Genomic DNA, 25,559 nt, shown 5'->3' with positions numbered 1-25,559 from the left:
CGGAGCGCGGCGTCTCGGCCGCAGGCTTCACGGAGCACTGCGTCTCGGCCGCGGGCTTCACGGATCGCGACGTCTCGGCCGCAGGCTTCACGGAGCACTGCGTCTCGGCCGCGGGCTTCACGGAGCGCGCCGTCTCGGCCGCGGGCTTCACGGAGCGCGTCGTCTCGGCCGCGAGAGTCACGGAGCGCTGCGTCTCGGCCGCGGGCTTCACAGAGCGCGTCGTCTCGGCCGCGAGAGTCACGGAGCGCGGCGTCTCGGCCGCGGGCTTCACGGAGCGCTGCGTCTCGGCCGCGGGCTTCACGGAGCGTGGCGTCTCGGCCGCGAGAGTCACGGAGCGTGGCGTCTCGGTCGCGGGCTTCACCGAGCGCGACGTCTCGGCCGCGGGCTTCACGGGGTGTGGCGCCCTGTAATTTTTATTTGTGAAAATTACAGAAAATTACAAAAGCACAAAATGACTGGATCTTACAAAGCTGTGGGAGAGTGGAGGTGGGCTATTCAACAAAGGTAAGTACTTTTTATCATGTTTTACTACACAGTAAGTACATTTTACTCCGGAGTTCTTTAAAATTCACACAGGGCCATGTAGGTTTGGATTTTATTCTCCCTTAATAATACAAACCTTCATTTAAAACTGCATTTCATGTTTACTTGTGTAAGAAGTCATCAAAGGGGCAAACTCTTTTTCACACCACTGTAATTCATTGTAATTCAACATTGTTATGATTAGTATGTTATTGTTTCTTCTTGATTTGCTTCATGACACTGCAGTTTTTAGTGTGTTTGTGAAAGGTCTTTGTTTTGGTGTTTGTGTAATTCCAGGTTTCGATGTGAATTCCAGTTTAAAGTTCTCCTTTGACCTCTCGCTCCCAGGCAAACGGGCCTCACGGAAAAACAACAACACAAAGAAGGTCAGATATGTGTAAGCCAGGTTATTAAATAAACCAAGGAAACACAGAATAATCTGATCAGCATCACTTATTAAACCACTCTCTCCCTTAAGAGCCCTAAACTCATGATATACGTCAGCAGTGCATCCAGATCTCCACCTAAACCAAAAGGCTTAGCTACCTTAATCCCTTAGAATTAGGTCTGACTTTATATAAATGAGCTTTGTTTGGACAGACCGTCCTGTGTTGTGCTTAAACACTCTGAGAACTGCAGTTCTAAATGGCCAGGGTTAAACTGCTGTTGATTAACCCTTAAAGTAAGGTCTTCAGGTTGTCACATCCTGGTCTCGTCTCGTGTCTGTGTGTCTTCCCCACGTGACCTGTGCTCCCCTGTGTCTCCTGTCTCAGCACTTTTCCATGTGTTTCTCATTTGTAGCTCCGCCCCTGCCCCAGGTGTTTCCAATTCTAGTGTGTTTCCTGTTTGTTAAATAGGTCCCCTGTGCCACTTGTCCTCCGTCGGTCTTTGCACCTTCCCATGTCGTTTTGTCTCTCAGCGTTTCTCTGTTTCATTGCCTCTGTTCCTCACGCCTTAGTCTCTGTGTTTATATCTAGTTTTATGTTTCTAGTTTCCTGTTTATTTCCGTCTCCTTAAGCTCCTTATATATATCCCTGCTTTGTGTTTATTTTCTAGATTTGTTACTTGTTATTTATTTATTAAATCATTCATTTTTCCCTTACCTGCATTTGTGTCCACCTCCTCGTCTCCCTGCCTGGGTCACTTCGTGACACAGGTATTACCTTTATTTTTATTATTATTATATATCTTTTTTTGGTTCATTTATTTATTTGTATTTTTTTGTATTGTTAATTAAAGCTTAATTTCAACAGTTTTTTGTTGTAATCTTATCTTTTTTATCTTAATTTCTTTTAATTTCAATTAAACCAAGTTTTATTATTATTTTTATTATTATTCTATTTTTATCTATTTATATCTTTACTGTAATGATCAGATATACTCAGACAAGCGCAGATGCAGTATAAAGAATATTTTATTAAATAGAGCAGATATATATAATAACAACAGGGTAGTCAGACTGAAATAAGGTCAGCGGGAGCAAACAACAACCAGAGAGGAAAAGCACTAACCAGAGTGAGGGACAGTCCAAAGTTCATGCACGGGAAGGCAAACAAGAGAGGATAATCCAAACAATCAGAAACGGTAACAGTCCAGGTAATACACAGAGTTCCAACAATAGGGAGAAGGCAAAAATCAGAATCGAGAATAACAAACCAGAGAGTCAAAACCAGGAGATCAAAAATATAGATAACAAGAATATGCTTTGTAATGAGGGCTAACCAATCGATTACTCGGCACAGAGTGTAAGTGAGGGGGGTTTTTATAGTGTGGGTAATCAATATTCAGGGCTTCCGGGTGGTGGCAGGTGAACAGGTGAGTGCGTGATGTCAGAGTGTGGTGTGTTCTGGGAAGTGTAGTTGGGAGACTGGAGATCGTCTGCAGCGCTGAATGTGGGAGAGACAGCAGTGCTTTTAGCACCAGACCTGACATTTACTTTACTTTCATTGATTGACATAAGGGCACATTTTCAGTTTTTAACTTAATACGTGATAATATTTAATTATGTTTTTGAATTATTTTTTCAAACTAAGCTTCATTGGCCTTGGCTCATTTTCTGTGAGGAATCAGGAAACATTTTTAATGTCCCTCCCCCACCCCCGTATAATAAAGTATAACCCCCTTCACATTTATGTTAAACTTAATTTACTTAAGTTTGGAAATCATAGGTCCTGTGCACCCTCATTTCCCCTTTTTTCTCTCTGGACCTGTGTAAGTGTCTGTGTGTGATTATGTATGGAAGTGTGTGTGTGTGAGAGAGAGAGAGAGAGAGAGAGAGAGAGAGGTTCTTGCAAAATTGGTGCACCCACCACTATCTGAACCCACATTCCCACACATTTCACCCTCTGTCTTGCGGGAACCCAACTTGGTGTGGATCCATACCACAACTGATCAAGACTGCAAAGTGTACCTCTCTTCAGACTTCCTTACAGTTGATACTGGAGGAGAGAGAGGGTTTTGATTGTAACGCAAAAGAAGAAGTTTCAGAATGGGAGGATCACATTTTTAAAAATGTCTTAATGACCCAATTTATGTGTGTGTGTGTGTGTGTGTGTGTGTAGATTGAAGTGATGCACGACTATGAGGAAAACCGCAGCTGTGTCTTGTATGAAGCGGATGGTGTTGATAACCCTGATCAGCACAAACGGTTAGAACACACACACACACACACACCCCTCCCCAACACATCCACTTATCTGCCCTTATTTTCTTTACATTTGATGTTTTATCTGCTCTCTGGCTCTCTGCTGCAGGCATGTGTTGAAAGAGCTGGTGGAGACGGAGAGGGTGTATGTGGAGGAGCTACTGTCTGTGTTACTGGTAAGGAATGTCAATCGTACCTTTCAGCATACACTCCCCTTTAAAGGATTATAACAGTAAGGCCAATCCATTTATTTATGCTGTAGACTGAAAACATTTGGGTTTGACATTAAAATATTAACATTTCAGGAAATAAAAGCTAAAAAGTATTTCTGAATTAAGGGAGTTATCCCCCCAAAAAACTGATAGAGGCTGCAATGAAATCATGGAAAAGCATCACAAAACAAGAATGTTGTCAGTGGGTCAAAACATTAATGCAGTTAATGCAAGCAAAGTATTTGCAAATAATATGTGTGCTTTCACACCTACCTTGTTTGCTCAGTTCTTTTTGACTTTTCAGTTTGGGTCCGAAATAAATTAGCAGGTCTGAAAGAGGCCGAAATCACAATCCAAACCAACTGACCAGAGTTTGGTCCGACCAAAATTGGTGGTCTTGGTCCGGATCTACTGAACCATGGTCCGGATCGTCTGCAGTGTGAAAACACTTTTGTAGATAGTTCAGACATATTATTATTCAGACTAATTACAGTTGACAAGTTGAGGTAGTTTGTAAACAAACCAGGTAGAAAAAGAACCGGTGTTGTAGTGGCAAACTTATTTTTTCTCTCTTTTCGTTCATCATTTAAACCTTAAAAATAATGACAAATCCAAGGATCTTTGTTAGTTAGTGCTGTTAACAGTGTTGAGGCTTTTGGGTACTTGGATTTTTGGACAGATTATTCACCTTTTTAAAAAGAACAACCATCAGAGCTCACTTTGTTTTTACTCAGCAATTGCTGCACTGTTCTGACAAGATGGCTTGCTCTCCTAACACACCAAACACACCCTTATTTTCAGAAATTATTTAACCCCATTATCTTGCCAGTGTATTGGTTCTTCTCCTAATGTTTCCTAAATAAGAGCCTTAGTTTGGTTCCAGTAAAATGGGAATTCATATATTTGTTGAATGCTATTAATGTGAATAATTGACTTACGTTGTCTAGCAGGAACTACAGAGATGTTAGAGACACCTACTTTTGGATGTTCTTTCCCTTGTTCTCTTACTATGTTTCAGGGATCGCCAGTTTAAATCCTGTATTATGCTGCTTTGGCCTATCTCTCTTTGGTTGGGTAGATGGCACTTACTCCCCATATCCCCTAGTGCAGGGGTATTTCATTAGAATCCAGTCCATTAGGGTCCAGTTGGAGAAAATTTTGTCAGTCCAAGGTCCGGACAGGTCCAATGTTAACTGTTCAGCGTTTGGTGATCTTGGCGGCAGCGGCGCGCAGAGAACTCTGGGAGCGGTAGCGGCGGCAAAAAGTTGAGAACTTTATGAAAATGAGAAGCGAGATTCGCTAGGCGGTAGCCAATCAGTGCCACACAGACAGGGCTTCAGCCACATGGCCTCAGCACCACACACGCCACAGGCTGGACTACAGAGTGAGAAAAATGAAGGAGAGGTTGATTACAGCTTTTTGAGGCTTTTTTGTGCTTTAAGAGACCCCTTTGTCAGATAACAAAGACGGAGGAGCAGCTGGTCCTGTGCTAGATGTTTTAGCCGGGTTCACGAGGCGATAAAAAAAGAACAGCGTCTCGGTCAAACACAGGAAGACGAAGAAAGCGACTGGAAGCGATGCCGCGTCACTGCAGTGTGAACAAGAAAAGTTACGCCGCTTTAAATAAACACTTTCAAAATTAAATCCTTCTCTGTAGTTTATCGGTTTGGGTTCGCATTGGACAAAGTCTGGGTCCTAGTGTGATGTTGGTTAGGTGTCTGTTTGCTGTTCTATTAGAGCTGGGTCACTGCACTTACCTCCAACCGTGTTGGCTATCTGGTGATGCTACATCAGCAGCAGTTCAAAAAGAGGCAGTGGCTGGCTGTGTGTTTGTGTTTCAGGGGTACAGGGCTGAGATGGATAACCCTGCCATTTCCCACATCCTGCCCTCTGAACTGCACAACAAGAAGGAAGTTTTATTTGGAAACCTGCCTGAGATCTACAAATTCCACAGCAGGTACAGATACACAAACACATGCGAACACACAAACACACACACACAGTGTAAGCTCATGTTGCCTGTGATATTTAGGCTGTTTGTTCAGGACCTGGAGAGCTGCCTGGAGACTCCAGAGAGAGTGGGAGCGAGATTCCTGGAGAGAGTAAGTCCGAACCTCCACTGACCCCTCTGTTCTCTAATATCAGTCTGAGCTTATATGACAGTTGGTATAAAGGGGCATTTGTATTATTAGGTGTATGAATTGATTGGGTGCTTGAGATGAAAACAGTAATTGTACACTGTAATAAGGACCACAAAATGTAGATTTATATTTTTTGGCTTAAAACAACTCACAATCAGAGGTGTGTAGTAATACGCTATGTTTACTTTGTTACATTTAAGTAAGTAGCTTTTTAAACAAATTGTAGTTTTAAAAGTTGTTTTAAAAATCAGTGATGTTGCATATTCGTGATGTCAAAAAATGTCTTTTAAATGTCACATGTATCAGAGATCTTATATGGGCTGGTTTTGCAGAAGGAGAATTTCCAGGTGTACGAGTGCTACTGCCAGAATAAGCCACGTTCAGAAGCACTGTGGAGGCAGTGTTCGGATTCACTATTCTTCCAGGTGCTGCCACTTGCCCGCTGCTTCGTTTAAACTGCCAAAAAAGCTAAAACATTTTTTTTTTCATTCATTTTCCACACGTAACTCGTAGAACGCTGCTACATTTCTCCTCTTTTGTGTAGAACTGTAAGAAAAAACTGGAACACAAACTTGACCTGGATTCATATTTGCTCAAACCCATTCAGCGTCTGACCAAGTACCAACTCCTTCTGAAGGTGATCTGAGACACTACATCAGTGATATCTAGAACCATGACATAATTTTTAATGTTCTCATTGTTTGAAAACCCTATAACTTTAATCACAGTTTTTTCTCCTTGTACTGAGATCAGATAGGTTTTTTGTGTGTTTGTCTGTTTTCAGGAACTGCTTAGACACAGTACAGGCTCTCCATACGTGGCAGAACTGCAGGGGGCGCTAAACACCATGTTGGACCTCCTCAAGTCTGTCAATGACTCTATGCACCAGATTGCCATCACTGGCTATGAGGTCAGCCTATGGCATCCACTCAGTCTGTAATAGCTTAGCTCCACCCACTTAGCCTAAAGCCAGGCGGACACTGTGCGATTTTTTTAATCGGATGCGTTTAATCTTAGCTGCGCTAAGCTGGCTTTGCGTGGCTAATATTCTGGAGCACTGGAAGAGATTTTAATTAATAAATTAATATATTTATAATTTTAATAAATTTGCCCTGGCGAAAAGAAACGAATTATAAAATATAGCTTTATATTTCTGTGCATGTTTTAAGTTTTATATAATTGACGGACAGCACCAGACGCTGACAATGTGCTTTATTTTTCAGATATAATAGCAAAGTGAAATAAAATAAATTTATGTTTGTCAAAGTTATTTTCTCTTTTAATCTTTCTTTTCAAAAACTCCAGCTATTGACTGAGAATAAGCATCTGTTGAAATTCTTAAACAGCAGAATGCCTGTGTCTGTTATATTAAGCTATAAGTCTGTGTACCGAACATAAATATAAATCCTTATAACTGACAGAAATAAATATGACTAATAATAATTTATAGTTACTGTGCAGATTTTTGGGAAAACAGGTCGTGACGTTAAGAAATCGGCCCGCAAAACAGCTCACACTGTGAGACAAGCGACCAAAATTTCTGGCATGTCAGAAATCCCTGGTCGCGTCCGACTGCTCATTCGCAGCTCCTATGGGCAATTAATCAGACATCGCTTCCCCTCTCACACTGCACGACAAACGACGCACGATCAAGCTAAAATTCGGCCCGATCATGAAATTCAGTCGCATCCGACCAGATGGAGCTTAAAATCGGGCTAAAATCGCACAGTGTTCGTCTGGCTTAAAGCGGTATAAACCAACCCTTACTGCTACATCAGTGTGTACACGTGCGTTCTTAACCTACAGTACTTTACTTACAGCAGTTTTGACCAATCAATTCAGCCTACAGCAGTTTAGACATCCGTTCTCAACCTACAGTACTTTAGACCCACCCACTCAGTCTACAGCAGTTTAGAACAACCAATCTCAGTCTACAGCAGTTTAGACCCAGCCACTCAGTCTACAGCAGTTTAGACCCACCAATTCAGACTACAGCAGTTTAGACCCAGCCACTCAGTCTACAGCAGTTTAGATCAACCAATTCAGTCTACAGCAGTTTAGACCCAGCCACTAAGTCTACAGCAGTTTAGACCAACCAATTCAGTCTACGGCAATTTAGACCCAGCCACTCAGTCTACAGCAGTTTAGACCAACCAATTCAGCCTACAGCAGTTTAGACCAACCAATTCAGTCTACAGCAGTTTAGACACAGCCACTCAGTCTACAGCAGTTTGGACCAACCAATTCAGCCTACATTAGTTTAGACCAACCAATTCAGTCTACAGCAGTTTAGACCCAGCCACTCAGTCTACAGCAGTTTAGACCAACCAATTCAGTCTAAAGCAGTTTAGACCCAGCCACTAAGTCTACAGCAGTTTAGACCAACTAATTAATCCTACAGCAGTTTAGACCAACCAATTCACTCTACAGCAATTTAGACCCAGCCACTCAGTCTACAACAGTTTTGACCAACCAATTCAGACTACAGGAGTTTAGATCAACCAATTCAGCCTACAGCAGTTTAGACCAACCAATTCATCCTACAGCAGTTTAGACCAACCAATTCAGTCTACAGCAGTTTAGACCCAGCCACTCAGTCTACAGCAGTTTAGATCAACCAATTCAGTCTACAGCAGTTTAGACCCAGCCACTCAGTCTACAGCAGTTTAGACCAACCAATTCAGTCTACAGCAGTTTAGACCAACCAATTCAGCCTACAGCAGTTTAGACCCAGCCAGTCAGTCTACAGCAGTTTAGACCCAGCCAGTCAGCCTACAGCAGTTTAGACCCAGCCACTCAGTCTACAGCAGTTTAGACCAACCAATTCAGCCTACAGCAGTTTAGACCCAGCCAGTCAGTCAACAGCAGTTTAGACCCAGCCACTCAGTCTACAGCAGTTTAGACCCAGCCACTCAGTCTACAGCAGTTTAGACCAACCGATTCAGTCTACAGCAGTTTAGACCAACCAATTCAGCCTACAGCAGTTTAGACCCAGCCACTCAGTCTACAGCAGTTTAGATCAACCAATTCAGTCTACAGCAGTTTAGACCCAGCCACTTAGTCTACAGCAGTTTAGACCAACCAATTCAGTCTAAAGCAGTTTAGACCAACCAATACCGTCTACAGCAGTTTAGACCCAGCCACTCAGTCTACAGCAGTTTAGACCCAGCCACTCAGTCTACAGCAGTTTAGACCAACCAATTCAGTCTACAGCAGTTTAGACCCAGCCACTCAGTCTACAGCAGTTTAGACCCAGCCACTCAGTCTATAGCAGTTTAGACCAACCAATTCAGTCTACAGCAGTTTAGACCCAGTCACTCAGTCTACAGCTGTTTAGACCAACCAATTAAGCCTACAGCAGTTTAGACCCAGCCAGTCAGTCTACAGCAGTTTAGACCAACCAATTCAGCCTACAGCAGTTTAGACCAACCAATTCAGCCTACAGCAGTTTAGACCCAGCCACTCAGTCTACAGCAGTTTAGATCAACCAATTCAGTCTACAGCAGTTTAGACCCAGCCACTCAGTCTACAGCAGTTTAGACCCAGCCACTCAGTCTACAGCAGTTTAGACCCAGCCACTCAGTCTACAGCAGTTTAGACCCAGCCACTCAGTCTACAGCAGTTTAGATCAACCAATTCAGTCTACAGCAGTTTAGACCCAGCCACTCAGTCTACAGCAGTTTAGACCCAGCCACTCAGTCTACAGCAGTTTAGACCCAGCCACTCAGTCTACAGCAGTTTAGACCAACCAATTCAGTCTACAGCAGTTTAGACCAACCAATTCAGTCTACAGCAGTTTAGACCCAGCCACTCAGTCTACAGCAGTTTAGACCCAGCCACTCAGTCTACAGCAGTTTAGACCAACCAATTCAGTCTACAGCAGTTTAGACCAACCAATTCAGTCTACAGCAGTTTAGACCAACCAATTCAGTCTACAGCAGTTTAGACCCAGCCACTCAGTCTACAGCAGTTTAGACCCAGCCACTCAGTCTACAGCAGTTTAGACCCAGCCACTCAGTCTACAGCAGTTTAGACCAACCAATTCAGTCTACAGCAGTTTAGACCCAGTCACTCAGTCTACAGCTGTTTAGACCAACCAATTAAGCCTACAGCAGTTTAGACCCAGCCAGTCAGTCTACAGCAGTTTAGACCAACCAATTCAGCCTACAGCAGTTTAGACCAACCAATTCAGCCTACAGCAGTTTAGACCCAGCCACTCAGTCTACAGCAGTTTAGATCAACCAATTCAGTCTACAGCAGTTTAGACCCAGCCACTCAGTCTACAGCAGTTTAGACCCAGCCACTCAGTCTACAGCAGTTTAGACCCAGCCACTCAGTCTACAGCAGTTTAGACCCAGCCACTCAGTCTACAGCAGTTTAGATCAACCAATTCAGTCTACAGCAGTTTAGACCCAGCCACTCAGTCTACAGCAGTTTAGACCCAGCCACTCAGTCTACAGCAGTTTAGACCCAGCCACTCAGTCTACAGCAGTTTAGACCAACCAATTCAGTCTACAGCAGTTTAGACCAACCAATTCAGTCTACAGCAGTTTAGACCCAGCCACTCAGTCTACAGCAGTTTAGACCCAGCCACTCAGTCTACAGCAGTTTAGACCAACCAATTCAGTCTACAGCAGTTTAGACCAACCAATTCAGTCTACAGCAGTTTAGACCAACCAATTCAGTCTACAGCAGTTTAGACCCAGCCACTCAGTCTACAGCAGTTTAGACCCAGCCACTCAGTCTACAGCAGTTTAGACCCAGCCACTCAGTCTACAGCAGTTTAGACCAACCAATTCAGTCTACAGCAGTTTAGACCAACCAATTCAGTCTACAGCAGTTTAGACCCAGCCACTCAGTCTACAGCAGTTTAGACCCAGCCACTCAGTCTACAGCAGTTTAGACCAACCAATTCAGTCTACAGCAGTTTAGACCAACCAATTCAGTCTACTGCAGTTTAGACCAACCAATTCAGTCTACAGCAGTTTAGACCCAGCCACTCAGTCTACAGCAGTTTAGACCCAGCCACTCAGTCTACAGCAGTTTAGACCAACCAATTCAGTCTACAGCAGTTTAGACCAACCAATTCAGTCTACAGCAGTTTAGACCAACCAATTCAGTCTACAGCAGTTTAGACCCAGCCACTCAGTCTACAGCAGTTTAGACCCAGCCACTCAGTCTACAGCAGTTTAGACCAACCAATTCAGTCTACAGCAGTTTAGACCAACCAATTCAGTCTACAGCAATTTAGACCAACCAATTCAGTCTACAGCAGTTTAGACCAACCAATACAGTCTACAGCAATTTAGAACCAGCCACTCTGTCTACAGCAGTTTAGACCAACCAATTCAGCCTACAGCGGTTTAGACCAACCAATTCGACCTACAGCAGTTTAGACCAACCAATTCCGTCTACAGCAGTTTAGACCCAGCCACTCAGTCTACAGCAGTTTAGACCAACCAATTCAGACTTCAGCAGTTTAGACCAACCAATACAGTCTACAGCAGTTTAGACCAACTAATTCAGCCTACAGCAGTTTAGACCAACCAATTCAGTCTACAGCAGTTTAGACCCAGCCACTCAGTCTACAGCAATTTAGAACTAGCCACTCTGTCTACTGCAGTTTAGACCAACCAATTCAGCCTACAGCGGTTTAGACCAACCAATTCGACCTACAGCAGTTTAGACCAATCAATTCCGTCTACAGCAGTTTAGACCCAGCCACTCAGTCTACAGCAGTTTAGACCAAGCCAATTCAGACTTCAGCAGTTTAGACCAACCAATACAGTCTACAGCAGTTAAGACCAACCAATTCAGCCTACAGCAGTTAAGACCAACCAATTCAGTCTACAGCAGTTTAGACCCAGCCAATTCAGTCTACTGCAGTTTAGCCCAATCAGTTCAGTCTACAGCAGTTTAGACCAACCAATTCAGTCTACAGCAGTTTAGACCCAGCCACTCAGTCTACAGCAGTTTAGACCCAGCCACTCAGTCTACAGCAGTTTAGGCCAACCAATTCAGTCTACAGCAGTTTAGACCAACCAATTCAGTCTACAGCAGTTTAGACCAACCAATTCAGTCTACAGCAGTTTAGACCAAGCCACTCAGTCTACAGCAATTTAGACCCAGCCACTCAGTCTACAGCAGTTTAGACCCAGCCACTCAGTCTACAGCAGTTTAGACCAACCAATCTCAGTCTACAGCAGTTTAGACCCAGCCACTCAGTCTACAGCAGTTTAGACCCACCAATTCAGACTACAGCAGTTTAGACCCAGCCACTCAGTCTACAGCAGTTTAGATCAACCAATTCAGTCTACAGCAGTTTAGACCCAGCCACTCAGTCTACAGCAGTTTAGACCAACCAATTCAGTCTACGGCAATTTAGACCCAGCCACTCAGTCTACAGCAGTTTAGACCAACCAATTCAGCCTACAGCAGTTTAGACCAACCAATTCAGTCTACAGCAGTTTAGACACAGCCACTCAGTCTACAGCAGTTTGGACCAACCAATTCAGCCTACATTAGTTTAGACCCAGCCACTCAGTCTACAGCAGTTTAGACCCAGCCACTCAGTCTACAGCAGTTTAGACCAACCAATTCAGTCTAAAGCAGTTTAGACCCAGCCACTAAGTCTACAGCAGTTTAGACCAACTAATTAATCCTACAGCAGTTTAGACCAACCAATTCACTCTACAGCAATTTAGACCCAGCCACTCAGTCTACAACAGTTTTGACCAACCAATTCAGACTACAGGAGTTTAGATCAACCAATTCAGCCTACAGCAGTTTAGACCAACCAATTCATCCTACAGCAGTTTAGACCAACCAATTCAGTCTACAGCAGTTTAGACCCAGCCACTCAGTCTACAGCAGTTTAGATCAACCAATTCAGTCTACAGCAGTTTAGACCCAGCCACTCAGTCTACAGCAGTTTAGACCAACCAATTCAGTCTACAGCAGTTTAGACCAACCAATTCAGCCTACAGCAGTTTAGACCCAGCCAGTCAGTCTACAGCAGTTTAGACCCAGCCAGTCAGCCTACAGCAGTTTAGACCCAGCCACTCAGTCTACAGCAGTTTAGACCAACCAATTCAGCCTACAGCAGTTTAGACCCAGCCAGTCAGTCAACAGCAGTTTAGACCCAGCCACTCAGTCTACAGCAGTTTAGACCCAGCCACTCAGTCTACAGCAGTTTAGACCAACCGATTCAGTCTACAGCAGTTTAGACCAACCAATTCAGCCTACAGCAGTTTAGACCCAGCCACTCAGTCTACAGCAGTTTAGATCAACCAATTCAGTCTACAGCAGTTTAGACCCAGCCACTTAGTCTACAGCAGTTTAGACCAACCAATTCAGTCTAAAGCAGTTTAGACCAACCAATACCGTCTACAGCAGTTTAGACCCAGCCACTCAGTCTACAGCAGTTTAGACCAACCAATTCAGACTACAGCAGTTTAGACCAACCAATTCAGTCTACAGCAGTTTAGACCAACCAATTCAGCCTACAGCAGTTTAGACCCAGCCACTCAGTCTACAGCAGTTTAGACCCAGCCACTCAGTCTACAGCAGTTTAGACCAACCAATTCAGTCTACAGCAGTTTAGACCCAGCCACTCAGTCTACAGCAGTTTAGACCCAGCCACTCAGTCTATAGCAGTTTAGACCAACCAATTCAGTCTACAGCAGTTTAGACCCAGTCACTCAGTCTACAGCTGTTTAGACCAACCAATTAAGCCTACAGCAGTTTAGACCCAGCCAGTCAGTCTACAGCAGTTTAGACCAACCAATTCAGCCTACAGCAGTTTAGACCAACCAATTCAGCCTACAGCAGTTTAGACCCAGCCACTCAGTCTACAGCAGTTTAGATCAACCAATTCAGTCTACAGCAGTTTAGACCCAGCCACTCAGTCTACAGCAGTTTAGACCCAGCCACTCAGTCTACAGCAGTTTAGATCAACCAATTCAGTCTACAGCAGTTTAGACCCAGCCACTCAGTCTACAGCAGTTTAGACCCAGCCACTCAGTCTACAGCAGTTTAGACCCAGCCACTCAGTCTACAGCAGTTTAGACCAACCAATTCAGTCTACAGCAGTTTAGACCAACCAATTCAGTCTACAGCAGTTTAGACCCAGCCACTCAGTCTACAGCAGTTTAGACCCAGCCACTCAGTCTACAGCAGTTTAGACCAACCAATTCAGTCTACAGCAGTTTAGACCAACCAATTCAGTCTACAGCAGTTTAGACCAACCAATTCAGTCTACAGCAGTTTAGACCCAGCCACTCAGTCTACAGCAGTTTAGACCCAGCCACTCAGTCTACAGCAGTTTAGACCCAGCCACTCAGTCTACAGCAGTTTAGACCAACCAATTCAGTCTACAGCAGTTTAGACCAACCAATTCAGTCTACAGCAGTTTAGACCCAGCCACTCAGTCTACAGCAGTTTAGACCCAGCCACTCAGTCTACAGCAGTTTAGACCAACCAATTCAGTCTACAGCAGTTTAGACCAACCAATTCAGTCTACTGCAGTTTAGACCAACCAATTCAGTCTACAGCAGTTTAGACCCAGCCACTCAGTCTACAGCAGTTTAGACCCAGCCACTCAGTCTACAGCAGTTTAGACCAACCAATTCAGTCTACAGCAGTTTAGACCAACCAATTCAGTCTACAGCAGTTTAGACCAACCAATTCAGTCTACAGCAGTTTAGACCCAGCCACTCAGTCTACAGCAGTTTAGACCCAGCCACTCAGTCTACAGCAGTTTAGACCAACCAATTCAGTCTACAGCAGTTTAGACCAACCAATTCAGTCTACAGCAATTTAGACCAACCAATTCAGTCTACAGCAGTTTAGACCAACCAATACAGTCTACAGCAATTTAGAACCAGCCACTCTGTCTACAGCAGTTTAGACCATCCAATTCAGCCTACAGCGGTTTAGACCAACCAATTCGACCTACAGCAGTTTAGACCAACCAATTCCGTCTACAGCAGTTTAGACCCAGCCACTCAGTCTACAGCAGTTTAGACCAACCAATTCAGACTTCAGCAGTTTAGACCAACCAATACAGTCTACAGCAGTTTAGACCAACTAATTCAGCCTACAGCAGTTTAGACCAACCAATTCAGTCTACAGCAGTTTAGACCCAGCCACTCAGTCTACAGCAATTTAGAACCAGCCACTCTGTCTACTGCAGTTTAGACCAACCAATTCAGCCTACAGCGGTTTAGACCAACCAATTCGACCTACAGCAGTTTAGACCAATCAATTCCGTCTACAGCAGTTTAGACCCAGCCACTCAGTCTACAGCAGTTTAGACCAACCAATTCAGACTTCAGCAGTTTAGACCAACCAATACAGTCTACAGCAGTTTAGACCAACCAATTCAGCCTACAGCAGTTAAGACCAACCAATTCAGTCTACAGCAGTTTAGACCCAGCCAATTCAGTCTACAGCAGTTTAGCCCAATCAGTTCAGTCTACAGCAGTTTAGACCAACCAATTCAGTCTACAGCAGTTTAGACCCAGCCACTCAGTCTACAGCAGTTTAGACCCAGCCACTCAGTCTACAGCAGTTTAGGCCAACCAATTCAGTCTACAGCAGTTTAGACCAACCAATTCAGTCTACAGCAGTTTAGACCAACCAATTCAGTCTACAGCAGTTTAGACCAAGCCACTCAGTCTACAGCAATTTAGACCCAGCCACTCAGTCTACAGCAGTTTAGACCCAGCCACTCAGTCTACAGCAGTTTAGACCAACCAATTCAGTCTACAGCAGTTTAGACCAACCAATTCAGTCTACAGCAGTTTAGACCAACCAATTCAGTCTACAGCAGTTTAGACCCAGCCACTCAGTCTACAGCAGTTTAGACCCAGCCACTCAGTCTACAGCAGTTTAGACCAACCAATTCAGACTTCAGCAGTTTAGACCAACCAATACAGTCTACAGCAGTTTAGACCAACCAATTCAGCCTACAGCAGTTTAGACCAACCAATTCAGCCTACAGCAGTTTAGACCCAGCCAGTCAGTCTACAGCAGTTTAGACCCAGCCACTCAGTCTACAGCAGTTTAGACCAACCAATTCAGCCTACAGCAGTTTAGACCCAGCCAGTCAGTCAACAGCAGTTTAGACCCAGCCACTCAGTCTACAGCAGTTTAGACCCAGCCACTCAGTCTACAGCAGTTTAGACCAACCAATTCAGTCTACAGCAATTTAGACCAACCAATTCAGCCTACAGCAGTTTAGACCCAGCCACTCAGTCTACAGCAGTTTAGATCAACCAATTCAGTCTACAGCAGTTTAGACCCAGCCACTTAGTCTACAGCAGTTTAGACCCAGCCACTCAGTCTACAGCAGTTTAGACCCAGCCACTCAGTCTACAGCAGTTTAGACCAACCAATACCGTCTACAGCAGTTTAGACCCAGCCACTCAGTCTACAGCAGTTTAGACCAACCAATTCAGACTACAGCAGTTTAGACCAACCAATTCAGTCTACAGCAGTTTAGACCAACCAATTCAGCCTACAGCAGTTTAGACCCAGCCACTCAGTCTACAGGAGTTTAGACCCAGCCACTCAGTCTACAGCAGTTTAGACCAACCAATTCAGTCTACAGCAGTTTAGACCCAGCCACTCAGTCTACAGCAGTTTAGACCCAGCCACTCAGTCTATAGCAGTTTAGACCAACCAATTCAGTCTACAGCAGTTTAGACCCAGTCACTCAGTCTACAGCTGTTTAGACCAACCAATTAAGCCTACAGCAGTTTAGACCCAGCCAGTCAGTCTACAGCAGTTTAGACCAACCAATTCAGCCTACAGCAGTTTAGACCAACCAATTCAGCCTACAGCAGTTTAGACCCAGCCACTCAGTCTACAGCAGTTTAGATCAACCAATTCAGTCTACAGCAGTTTAGACCCAGCCACTCAGTCTACAGCAGTTTAGACCCAGCCACTCAGTCTACAGCAGTTTAGACCCAGCCACTCAGTCTACAGCAGTTTAGATCAACCAATTCAGTCTACAGCAGTTTAGACCCAGCCACTCAGTCTACAGCAGTTTAGACCCAGCCACTCAGTCTACAGCAGTTTAGACCCAGCCACTCAGTCTACAGCAGTTTAGACCCAGCCAATCAGTCTACAGCAGTTTAGACCCAGCCACTCAGTCTATAGCAGTTTAGACCAACCAATTCAGTCTACAGCAGTTTAGACCCAGTCACTCAGTCTACAGCTGTTTAGACCAACCAATTAAGCCTACAGCAGTTTAGACCCAGCCAGTCAGTCTACAGCAGTTTAGACCAACCAATTCAGCCTACAGCAGTTTAGACCAACCAATTCAGCCTACAGCAGTTTAGACCCAGCCACTCAGTCTACAGCAGTTTAGATCAACCAATTCAGTCTACAGCAGTTTAGACCCAGCCACTCAGTCTACAGCAGTTTAGACCCAGCCACTCAGTCTACAGCAGTTTAGACCCAGCCACTCAGTCTACAGCAGTTTAGACCCAGCCACTCAGTCTACAGCAGTTTAGATCAACCAATTCAGTCTACAGCAGTTTAGACCCAGCCACTCAGTCTACAGCAGTTTAGACCCAGCCACTCAGTCTACAGCAGTTTAGACCCAGCCACTCAGTCTACAGCAGTTTAGACCAACCAATTCAGTCTACAGCAGTTTAGACCAACCAATTCAGTCTACAGCAGTTTAGACCCAGCCACTCAGTCTACAGCAGTTTAGACCCAGCCACTCAGTCTACAGCAGTTTAGACCAACCAATTCAGTCTACAGCAGTTTAGACCAACCAATTCAGTCTACAGCAATTTAGACCAACCAATTCAGTCTACAGCAGTTTAGACCCAGCCACTCAGTCTACAGCAGTTTAGACCCAGCCACTCAGTCTACAGCAGTTTAGACCCAGCCACTCAGTCTACAGCAGTTTAGACCAACCAATTCAGTCTACAGCAGTTTAGACCAACCAATTCAGTCTACAGCAGTTTAGACCCAGCCACTCAGTCTACAGCAGTTTAGACCCAGCCACTCAGTCTACAGCAGTTTAGACCAACCAATTCAGTCTACAGCAGTTTAGACCAACCAATTCAGTCTACTGCAGTTTAGACCAACCAATTCAGTCTACAGCAGTTTAGACCCAGCCACTCAGTCTACAGCAGTTTAGACCCAGCCACTCAGTCTACAGCAGTTTAGACCAACCAATTCAGTCTACAGCAGTTTAGACCAACCAATTCATTCTACAGCAGTTTAGACCAACCAATTCAGTCTACAGCAGTTTAGACCCAGCCACTCAGTCTACAGCAGTTTAGACCCAGCCACTCAGTCTACAGCAGTTTAGACCAACCAATTCAGTCTACAGCAGTTTAGACCAACCAATTCAGTCTACAGCAATTTAGACCAACCAATTCAGTCTACAGCAGTTTAGACCAACCAATACAGTCTACAGCAATTTAGAACCAGCCACTCTGTCTACAGCAGTTTAGACCAACCAATTCAGCCTACAGCGGTTTAGACCAACCAATTCGACCTACAGCAGTTTAGACCAACCAATTCCGTCTACAGCAGTTTAGACCCAGCCACTCAGTCTACAGCAGTTTAGACCAACCAATTCAGACTTCAGCAGTTTAGACCAACCAATACAGTCTACAGCAGTTTAGACCAACTAATTCAGCCTACAGCAGTTTAGACCAACCAATTCAGTCTACAGCAGTTTAGACCCAGCCACTCAGTCTACAGCAATTTAGAACTAGCCACTCTGTCTACTGCAGTTTAGACCAACCAATTCAGCCTACAGCGGTTTAGACCAACCAATTCGACCTACAGCAGTTTAGACCAATCAATTCCGTCTACAGCAGTTTAGACCCAGCCACTCAGTCTACAGCAGTTTAGACCAACCAATTCAGACTTCAGCAGTTTAGACCAACCAATACAGTCTACAGCAGTTTAGACCAACCAATTCAGCCTACAGCAGTTAAGACCAACCAATTCAGTCTACAGCAGTTTAGACCCAGCCAATTCAGTCTACAGCAGTTTAGCCCAATCAGTTCAGTCTACAGCAGTTTAGACCAACCAATTCAGTCTACAGCAGTTTAGACCCAGCCACTCAGTCTACAGCAGTTTAGACCCAGCCACTCAGTCTACAGCAGTTTAGGCCAACCAATTCAGTCTACAGCAGTTTAGACCCAGCCACTCAGTCTACAGCAGTTTAGACCCAGCCACTCAGTCTACAGCAGTTTAGACCAACCAATCTCAGTCTACAGCAGTTTAGACCCAGCCACTCAGTCTACAGCAGTTTAGACCCACCAATTCAGACTACAGCAGTTTAGACCCAGCCACTCAGTCTACAGCAGTTTAGATCAACCAATTCAGTCTACAGCAGTTTAGACCCAGCCACTCAGTCTACAGCAGTTTAGACCAACCAATTCAGTCTACGGCAATTTAGACCCAGCCACTCAGTCTACAGCAGTTTAGACCAACCAATTCAGCCTACAGCAGTTTAGACCAACCAATTCAGTCTACAGCAGTTTAGACACAGCCACTCAGTCTACAGCAGTTTGGACCAACCAATTCAGCCTACATTAGTTTAGACCCAGCCACTCAGTCTACAGCAGTTTAGACCCAGCCACTCAGTCTACAGCAGTTTAGACCAACCAATTCAGTCTAAAGCAGTTTAGACCCAGCCACTAAGTCTACAGCAGTTTAGACCAACTAATTAATCCTACAGCAGTTTAGACCAACCAATTCACTCTACAGCAATTTAGACCCAGCCACTCAGTCTACAACAGTTTTGACCAACCAATTCAGACTACAGGAGTTTAGATCAACCAATTCAGCCTACAGCAGTTTAGACCAACCAATTCATCCTACAGCAGTTTAGACCAACCAATTCAGTCTACAGCAGTTTAGACCCAGCCACTCAGTCTACAGCAGTTTAGATCAACCAATTCAGTCTACAGCAGTTTAGACCCAGCCACTCAGTCTACAGCAGTTTAGACCAACCAATTCAGTCTACAGCAGTTTAGACCAACCAATTCAGCCTACAGCAGTTTAGACCCAGCCAGTCAGTCTACAGCAGTTTAGACCCAGCCAGTCAGCCTACAGCAGTTTAGACCCAGCCACTCAGTCTACAGCAGTTTAGACCAACCAATTCAGCCTACAGCAGTTTAGACCCAGCCAGTCAGTCAACAGCAGTTTAGACCCAGCCACTCAGTCTACAGCAGTTTAGACCCAGCCACTCAGTCTACAGCAGTTTAGACCAACCGATTCAGTCTACAGCAGTTTAGACCAACCAATTCAGCCTACAGCAGTTTAGACCCAGCCACTCAGTCTACAGCAGTTTAGATCAACCAATTCAGTCTACAGCAGTTTAGACCCAGCCACTTAGTCTACAGCAGTTTAGACCAACCAATTCAGTCTAAAGCAGTTTAGACCAACCAATACCGTCTACAGCAGTTTAGACCCAGCCACTCAGTCTACAGCAGTTTAGACCAACCAATTCAGACTACAGCAGTTTAGACCAACCAATTCAGTCTACAGCAGTTTAGACCAACCAATTCAGCCTACAGCAGTTTAGACCCAGCCACTCAGTCTACAGCAGTTTAGACCCAGCCACTCAGTCTACAGCAGTTTAGACCAACCAATTCAGTCTACAGCAGTTTAGACCCAGCCACTCAGTCTACAGCAGTTTAGACCCAGCCACTCAGTCTATAGCAGTTTAGACCAACCAATTCAGTCTACAGCAGTTTAGACCCAGTCACTCAGTCTACAGCTGTTTAGACCAACCAATTAAGCCTACAGCAGTTTAGACCCAGCCAGTCAGTCTACAGCAGTTTAGACCAACCAATTCAGCCTACAGCAGTTTAGACCAACCAATTCAGCCTACAGCAGTTTAGACCCAGCCACTCAGTCTACAGCAGTTTAGATCAACCAATTCAGTCTACAGCAGTTTAGACCCAGCCACTCAGTCTACAGCAGTTTAGACCCAGCCACTCAGTCTACAGCAGTTTAGACCCAGCCACTCAGTCTACAGCAGTTTAGACCCAGCCACTCAGTCTACAGCAGTTTAGATCAACCAATTCAGTCTACAGCAGTTTAGACCCAGCCACTCAGTCTACAGCAGTTTAGACCCAGCCACTCAGTCTACAGCAGTTTAGACCCAGCCACTCAGTCTACAGCAGTTTAGACCAACCAATTCAGTCTACAGCAGTTTAGACCAACCAATTCAGTCTACAGCAGTTTAGACCCAGCCACTCAGTCTACAGCAGTTTAGACCCAGCCACTCAGTCTACAGCAGTTTAGACCAACCAATTCAGTCTACAGCAGTTTAGACCAACCAATTCAGTCTACAGCAGTTTAGACCAACCAATTCAGTCTACAGCAGTTTAGACCCAGCCACTCAGTCTACAGCAGTTTAGACCCAGCCACTCAGTCTACAGCAGTTTAGACCCAGCCACTCAGTCTACAGCAGTTTAGACCAACCAATTCAGTCTACAGCAGTTTAGACCAACCAATTCAGTCTACAGCAGTTTAGACCCAGCCACTCAGTCTACAGCAGTTTAGACCCAGCCACTCAGTCTACAGCAGTTTAGACCAACCAATTCAGTCTACAGCAGTTTAGACCAACCAATTCAGTCTACTGCAGTTTAGACCAACCAATTCAGTCTACAGCAGTTTAGACCCAGCCACTCAGTCTACAGCAGTTTAGACCCAGCCACTCAGTCTACAGCAGTTTAGACCAACCAATTCAGTCTACAGCAGTTTAGACCAACCAATTCAGTCTACAGCAGTTTAGACCAACCAATTCAGTCTACAGCAGTTTAGACCCAGCCACTCAGTCTACAGCAGTTTAGACCCAGCCACTCAGTCTACAGCAGTTTAGACCAACCAATTCAGTCTACAGCAGTTTAGACCAACCAATTCAGTCTACAGCAATTTAGACCAACCAATTCAGTCTACAGCAGTTTAGACCAACCAATACAGTCTACAGCAATTTAGAACCAGCCACTCTGTCTACAGCAGTTTAGACCAACCAATTCAGCCTACAGCGGTTTAGACCAACCAATTCGACCTACAGCAGTTTAGACCAACCAATTCCGTCTACAGCAGTTTAGACCCAGCCACTCAGTCTACAGCAGTTTAGACCAACCAATTCAGACTTCAGCAGTTTAGACCAACCAATACAGTCTACAGCAGTTTAGACCAACTAATTCAGCCTACAGCAGTTTAGACCAACCAATTCAGTCTACAGCAGTTTAGACCCAGCCACTCAGTCTACAGCAATTTAGAACCAGCCACTCTGTCTACTGCAGTTTAGACCAACCAATTCAGCCTACAGCGGTTTAGACCAACCAATTCGACCTACAGCAGTTTAGACCAATCAATTCCGTCTACAGCAGTTTAGACCCAGCCACTCAGTCTACAGCAGTTTAGACCAACCAATTCAGACTTCAGCAGTTTAGACCAACCAATACAGTCTACAGCAGTTTAGACCAACCAATTCAGCCTACAGCAGTTAAGACCAACCAATTCAGTCTACAGCAGTTTAGACCCAGCCAATTCAGTCTACAGCAGTTTAGCCCAATCAGTTCAGTCTACAGCAGTTTAGACCAACCAATTCAGTCTACAGCAGTTTAGACCCAGCCACTCAGTCTACAGCAGTTTAGACCCAGCCACTCAGTCTACAGCAGTTTAGGCCAACCAATTCAGTCTACAGCAGTTTAGACCAACCAATTCAGTCTACAGCAGTTTAGACCAACCAATTCAGTCTACAGCAGTTTAGACCAAGCCACTCAGTCTACAGCAATTTAGACCCAGCCACTCAGTCTACAGCAGTTTAGACCCAGCCACTCAGTCTACAGCAGTTTAGACCAACCAATTCAGTCTACAGCAGTTTAGACCAACCAATTCAGTCTACAGCAGTTTAGACCAACCAATTCAGTCTACAGCAGTTTAGACCCAGCCACTCAGTCTACAGCAGTTTAGACCCAGCCACTCAGTCTACAGCAGTTTAGACCAACCAATTCAGACTTCAGCAGTTTAGACCAACCAATACAGTCTACAGCAGTTTAGACCAACCAATTCAGCCTACAGCAGTTTAGACCAACCAATTCAGCCTACAGCAGTTTAGACCCAGCCAGTCAGTCTACAGCAGTTTAGACCCAGCCACTCAGTCTACAGCAGTTTAGACCAACCAATTCAGCCTACAGCAGTTTAGACCCAGCCAGTCAGTCAACAGCAGTTTAGACCCAGCCACTCAGTCTACAGCAGTTTAGACCCAGCCACTCAGTCTACAGCAGTTTAGACCAACCAATTCAGTCTACAGCAATTTAGACCAACCAATTCAGCCTACAGCAGTTTAGACCCAGCCACTCAGTCTACAGCAGTTTAGATCAACCAATTCAGTCTACAGCAGTTTAGACCCAGCCACTTAGTCTACAGCAGTTTAGACCCAGCCACTCAGTCTACAGCAGTTTAGACCCAGCCACTCAGTCTACAGCAGTTTAGACCAACCAATACCGTCTACAGCAGTTTAGACCCAGCCACTCAGTCTACAGCAGTTTAGACCAACCAATTCAGACTACAGCAGTTTAGACCAACCAATTCAGTCTACAGCAGTTTAGACCAACCAATTCAGCCTACAGCAGTTTAGACCCAGCCACTCAGTCTACAGGAGTTTAGACCCAGCCACTCAGTCTACAGCAGTTTAGACCAACCAATTCAGTCTACAGCAGTTTAGACCCAGCCACTCAGTCTACAGCAGTTTAGACCCAGCCACTCAGTCTATAGCAGTTTAGACCAACCAATTCAGTCTACAGCAGTTTAGACCCAGTCACTCAGTCTACAGCTGTTTAGACCAACCAATTAAGCCTACAGCAGTTTAGACCCAGCCAGTCAGTCTACAGCAGTTTAGACCAACCAATTCAGCCTACAGCAGTTTAGACCAACCAATTCAGCCTACAGCAGTTTAGACCCAGCCACTCAGTCTACAGCAGTTTAGATCAACCAATTCAGTCTACAGCAGTTTAGACCCAGCCACTCAGTCTACAGCAGTTTAGACCCAGCCACTCAGTCTACAGCAGTTTAGACCCAGCCACTCAGTCTACAGCAGTTTAGATCAACCAATTCAGTCTACAGCAGTTTAGACCCAGCCACTCAGTCTACAGCAGTTTAGACCCAGCCACTCAGTCTACAGCAGTTTAGACCCAGCCACTCAGTCTACAGCAGTTTAGACCAACCAATTCAGTCTACAGCAGTTTAGACCAACCAATTCAGTCTACAGCAGTTTAGACCCAGCCACTCAGTCTACAGCAGTTTAGACCCAGCCACTCAGTCTACAGCAGTTTAGACCAACCAATTCAGTCTACAGCAGTTTAGACCAACCAATTCAGTCTACAGCAGTTTAGACCAACCAATTCAGTCTACAGCAGTTTAGACCCAGCCACTCAGTCTACAGCAGTTTAGACCCAGCCACTCAGTCTACAGCAGTTTAGACCAACCAATTCAGACTTCAGCAGTTTAGACCAACCAATACAGTCTACAGCAGTTTAGACCAACCAATTCAGCCTACAGCAGTTTAGACCAACCAATTCAGCCTACAGCAGTTTAGACCCAGCCAGTCAGTCTACAGCAGTTTAGACCAACCAATTCAGCCTACAGCAGTTTAGACCCAGCCAGTCAGTCAACAGCAGTTTAGACCCAGCCACTCAGTCTACAGCAGTTTAGACCCAGCCACTCAGTCTACAGCAGTTTAGACCAACCAATTCAGTCTACAGCAATTTAGACCAACCAATTCAGCCTACAGCAGTTTAGACCCAGCCACTCAGTCTACAGCAGTTTAGATCAACCAATTCAGTCTACAGCAGTTTAGACCCAGCCACTTAGTCTACAGCAGTTTAGACCCAGCCACTCAGTCTACAGCAGTTTAGACCAACCAATTCAGTCTAAAGCAGTTTAGACCAACCAATACCGTCTACAGCAGTTTAGACCCAGCCACTCAGTCTACAGCAGTTTAGACCAACCAATTCAGACTACAGCAGTTTAGACCAACCAATTCAGTCTACAGCAGTTTAGACCAACCAATTCAGCCTACAGCAGTTTAGACCCAGCCACTCAGTCTACAGCAGTTTAGACCCAGCCACTCAGTCTACAGCAGTTTAGACCAACCAATTCAGTCTACAGCAGTTTAGACCCAGCCACTCAGTCTACAGCAGTTTAGACCCAGCCACTCATTCTATAGCAGTTTAGACCAACCAATTCAGTCTACAGCAGTTTAGACCCAGTCACTCAGTCTACAGCTGTTTAGACCAACCAATTAAGCCTACAGCAGTTTAGACCCAGCCAGTCAGTCTACAGCAGTTTAGACCAACCAATTCAGCCTACAGCAGTTTAGACCAACCAATTCAGCCTACAGCAGTTTAGACCCAGCCACTCAGTCTACAGCAGTTTAGATCAACCAATTCAGTCTACAGCAGTTTAGACCCAGCCACTCAGTCTACAGCAGTTTAGACCCAGCCACTCAGTCTACAGCAGTTTAGACCCAGCCACTCAGTCTACAGCAGTTTAGATCAACCAATTCAGTCTACAGCAGTTTAGACACAGCCACTCAGTCTACAGCAGTTTAGACCCAGCCACTCAGTCTACAGCAGTTTAGACCCAGCCACTCAGTCTACAGCAGTTTAGACCCAGCCACTCAGTCTACAGCAGTTTAGACCAACCAATTCAGTCTACAGCAGTTTAGACCAACCAATTCAGTCTACAGCAGTTTAGACCCAGCCACTCAGTCTACAGCAGTTTAGACCCAGCCACTCAGTCTACAGCAGTTTAGACCAACCAATTCAGTCTACAGCAGTTTAGACCAACCAATTCAGTCTACAGTAGTTTAGACCAACCAATTCAGTCTACAGCAGTTTAGACCCAGCCACTCAGTCTACAGCAGTTTAGACCCAGCCACTCAGTCTACAGCAGTTTAGACCCAGCCACTCAGTCTACAGCAGTTTAGACCAACCAATTCAGTCTACAGCAGTTTAGACCAACCAATTCAGTCTACAG

The 25,559-nt window shown here is 44.9% G+C and overlaps 2 protein-coding genes across 8 annotated transcripts in view; one reads left to right on the top strand and one right to left on the bottom strand.

The window, feature by feature from the left end:
• Positions 1-25,559, bottom strand: part of si:ch73-52f15.5 (uncharacterized protein LOC100150557 homolog) — a 200,036-nt gene that overhangs the window by 41,633 nt on the left and 132,844 nt on the right. The gene's annotated exons all lie outside the window — the stretch shown is intronic.
• Positions 1-25,559, top strand: part of LOC103028411 (proto-oncogene DBL) — a 60,953-nt gene that overhangs the window by 25,496 nt on the left and 9,898 nt on the right. For 3 of the 7 annotated variants that reach the window (XM_049469035.1, XM_049469030.1, XM_049469032.1), the window contains exons 11-17: positions 820-917; positions 3,084-3,169; positions 3,276-3,342; positions 5,220-5,480; positions 5,852-5,944; positions 6,064-6,156; positions 6,304-6,429. In XM_049469035.1, coding sequence (XP_049324992.1) covers positions 820-917; positions 3,084-3,169; positions 3,276-3,342; positions 5,220-5,480; positions 5,852-5,944; positions 6,064-6,156; positions 6,304-6,429 — 824 coding nt within the window. The remainder of the gene's footprint in view (positions 1-819; positions 918-3,083; positions 3,170-3,275; positions 3,343-5,219; positions 5,481-5,851; positions 5,945-6,063; positions 6,157-6,303; positions 6,430-25,559) is intronic. The other 4 variants (XM_049469034.1, XM_049469036.1, XM_049469033.1 and 1 more) reach the window with 3 other exon arrangements.

This window comes from Astyanax mexicanus, chromosome 20 (assembly GCF_023375975.1).
Source record: "Astyanax mexicanus isolate ESR-SI-001 chromosome 20, AstMex3_surface, whole genome shotgun sequence".
Lineage (NCBI taxonomy): Eukaryota > Metazoa > Chordata > Actinopteri > Characiformes > Acestrorhamphidae > Astyanax > Astyanax mexicanus.
Note: the sequence above shows the minus strand (reverse complement) of the source record. Positions and strands in the feature narration are given on the sequence as shown.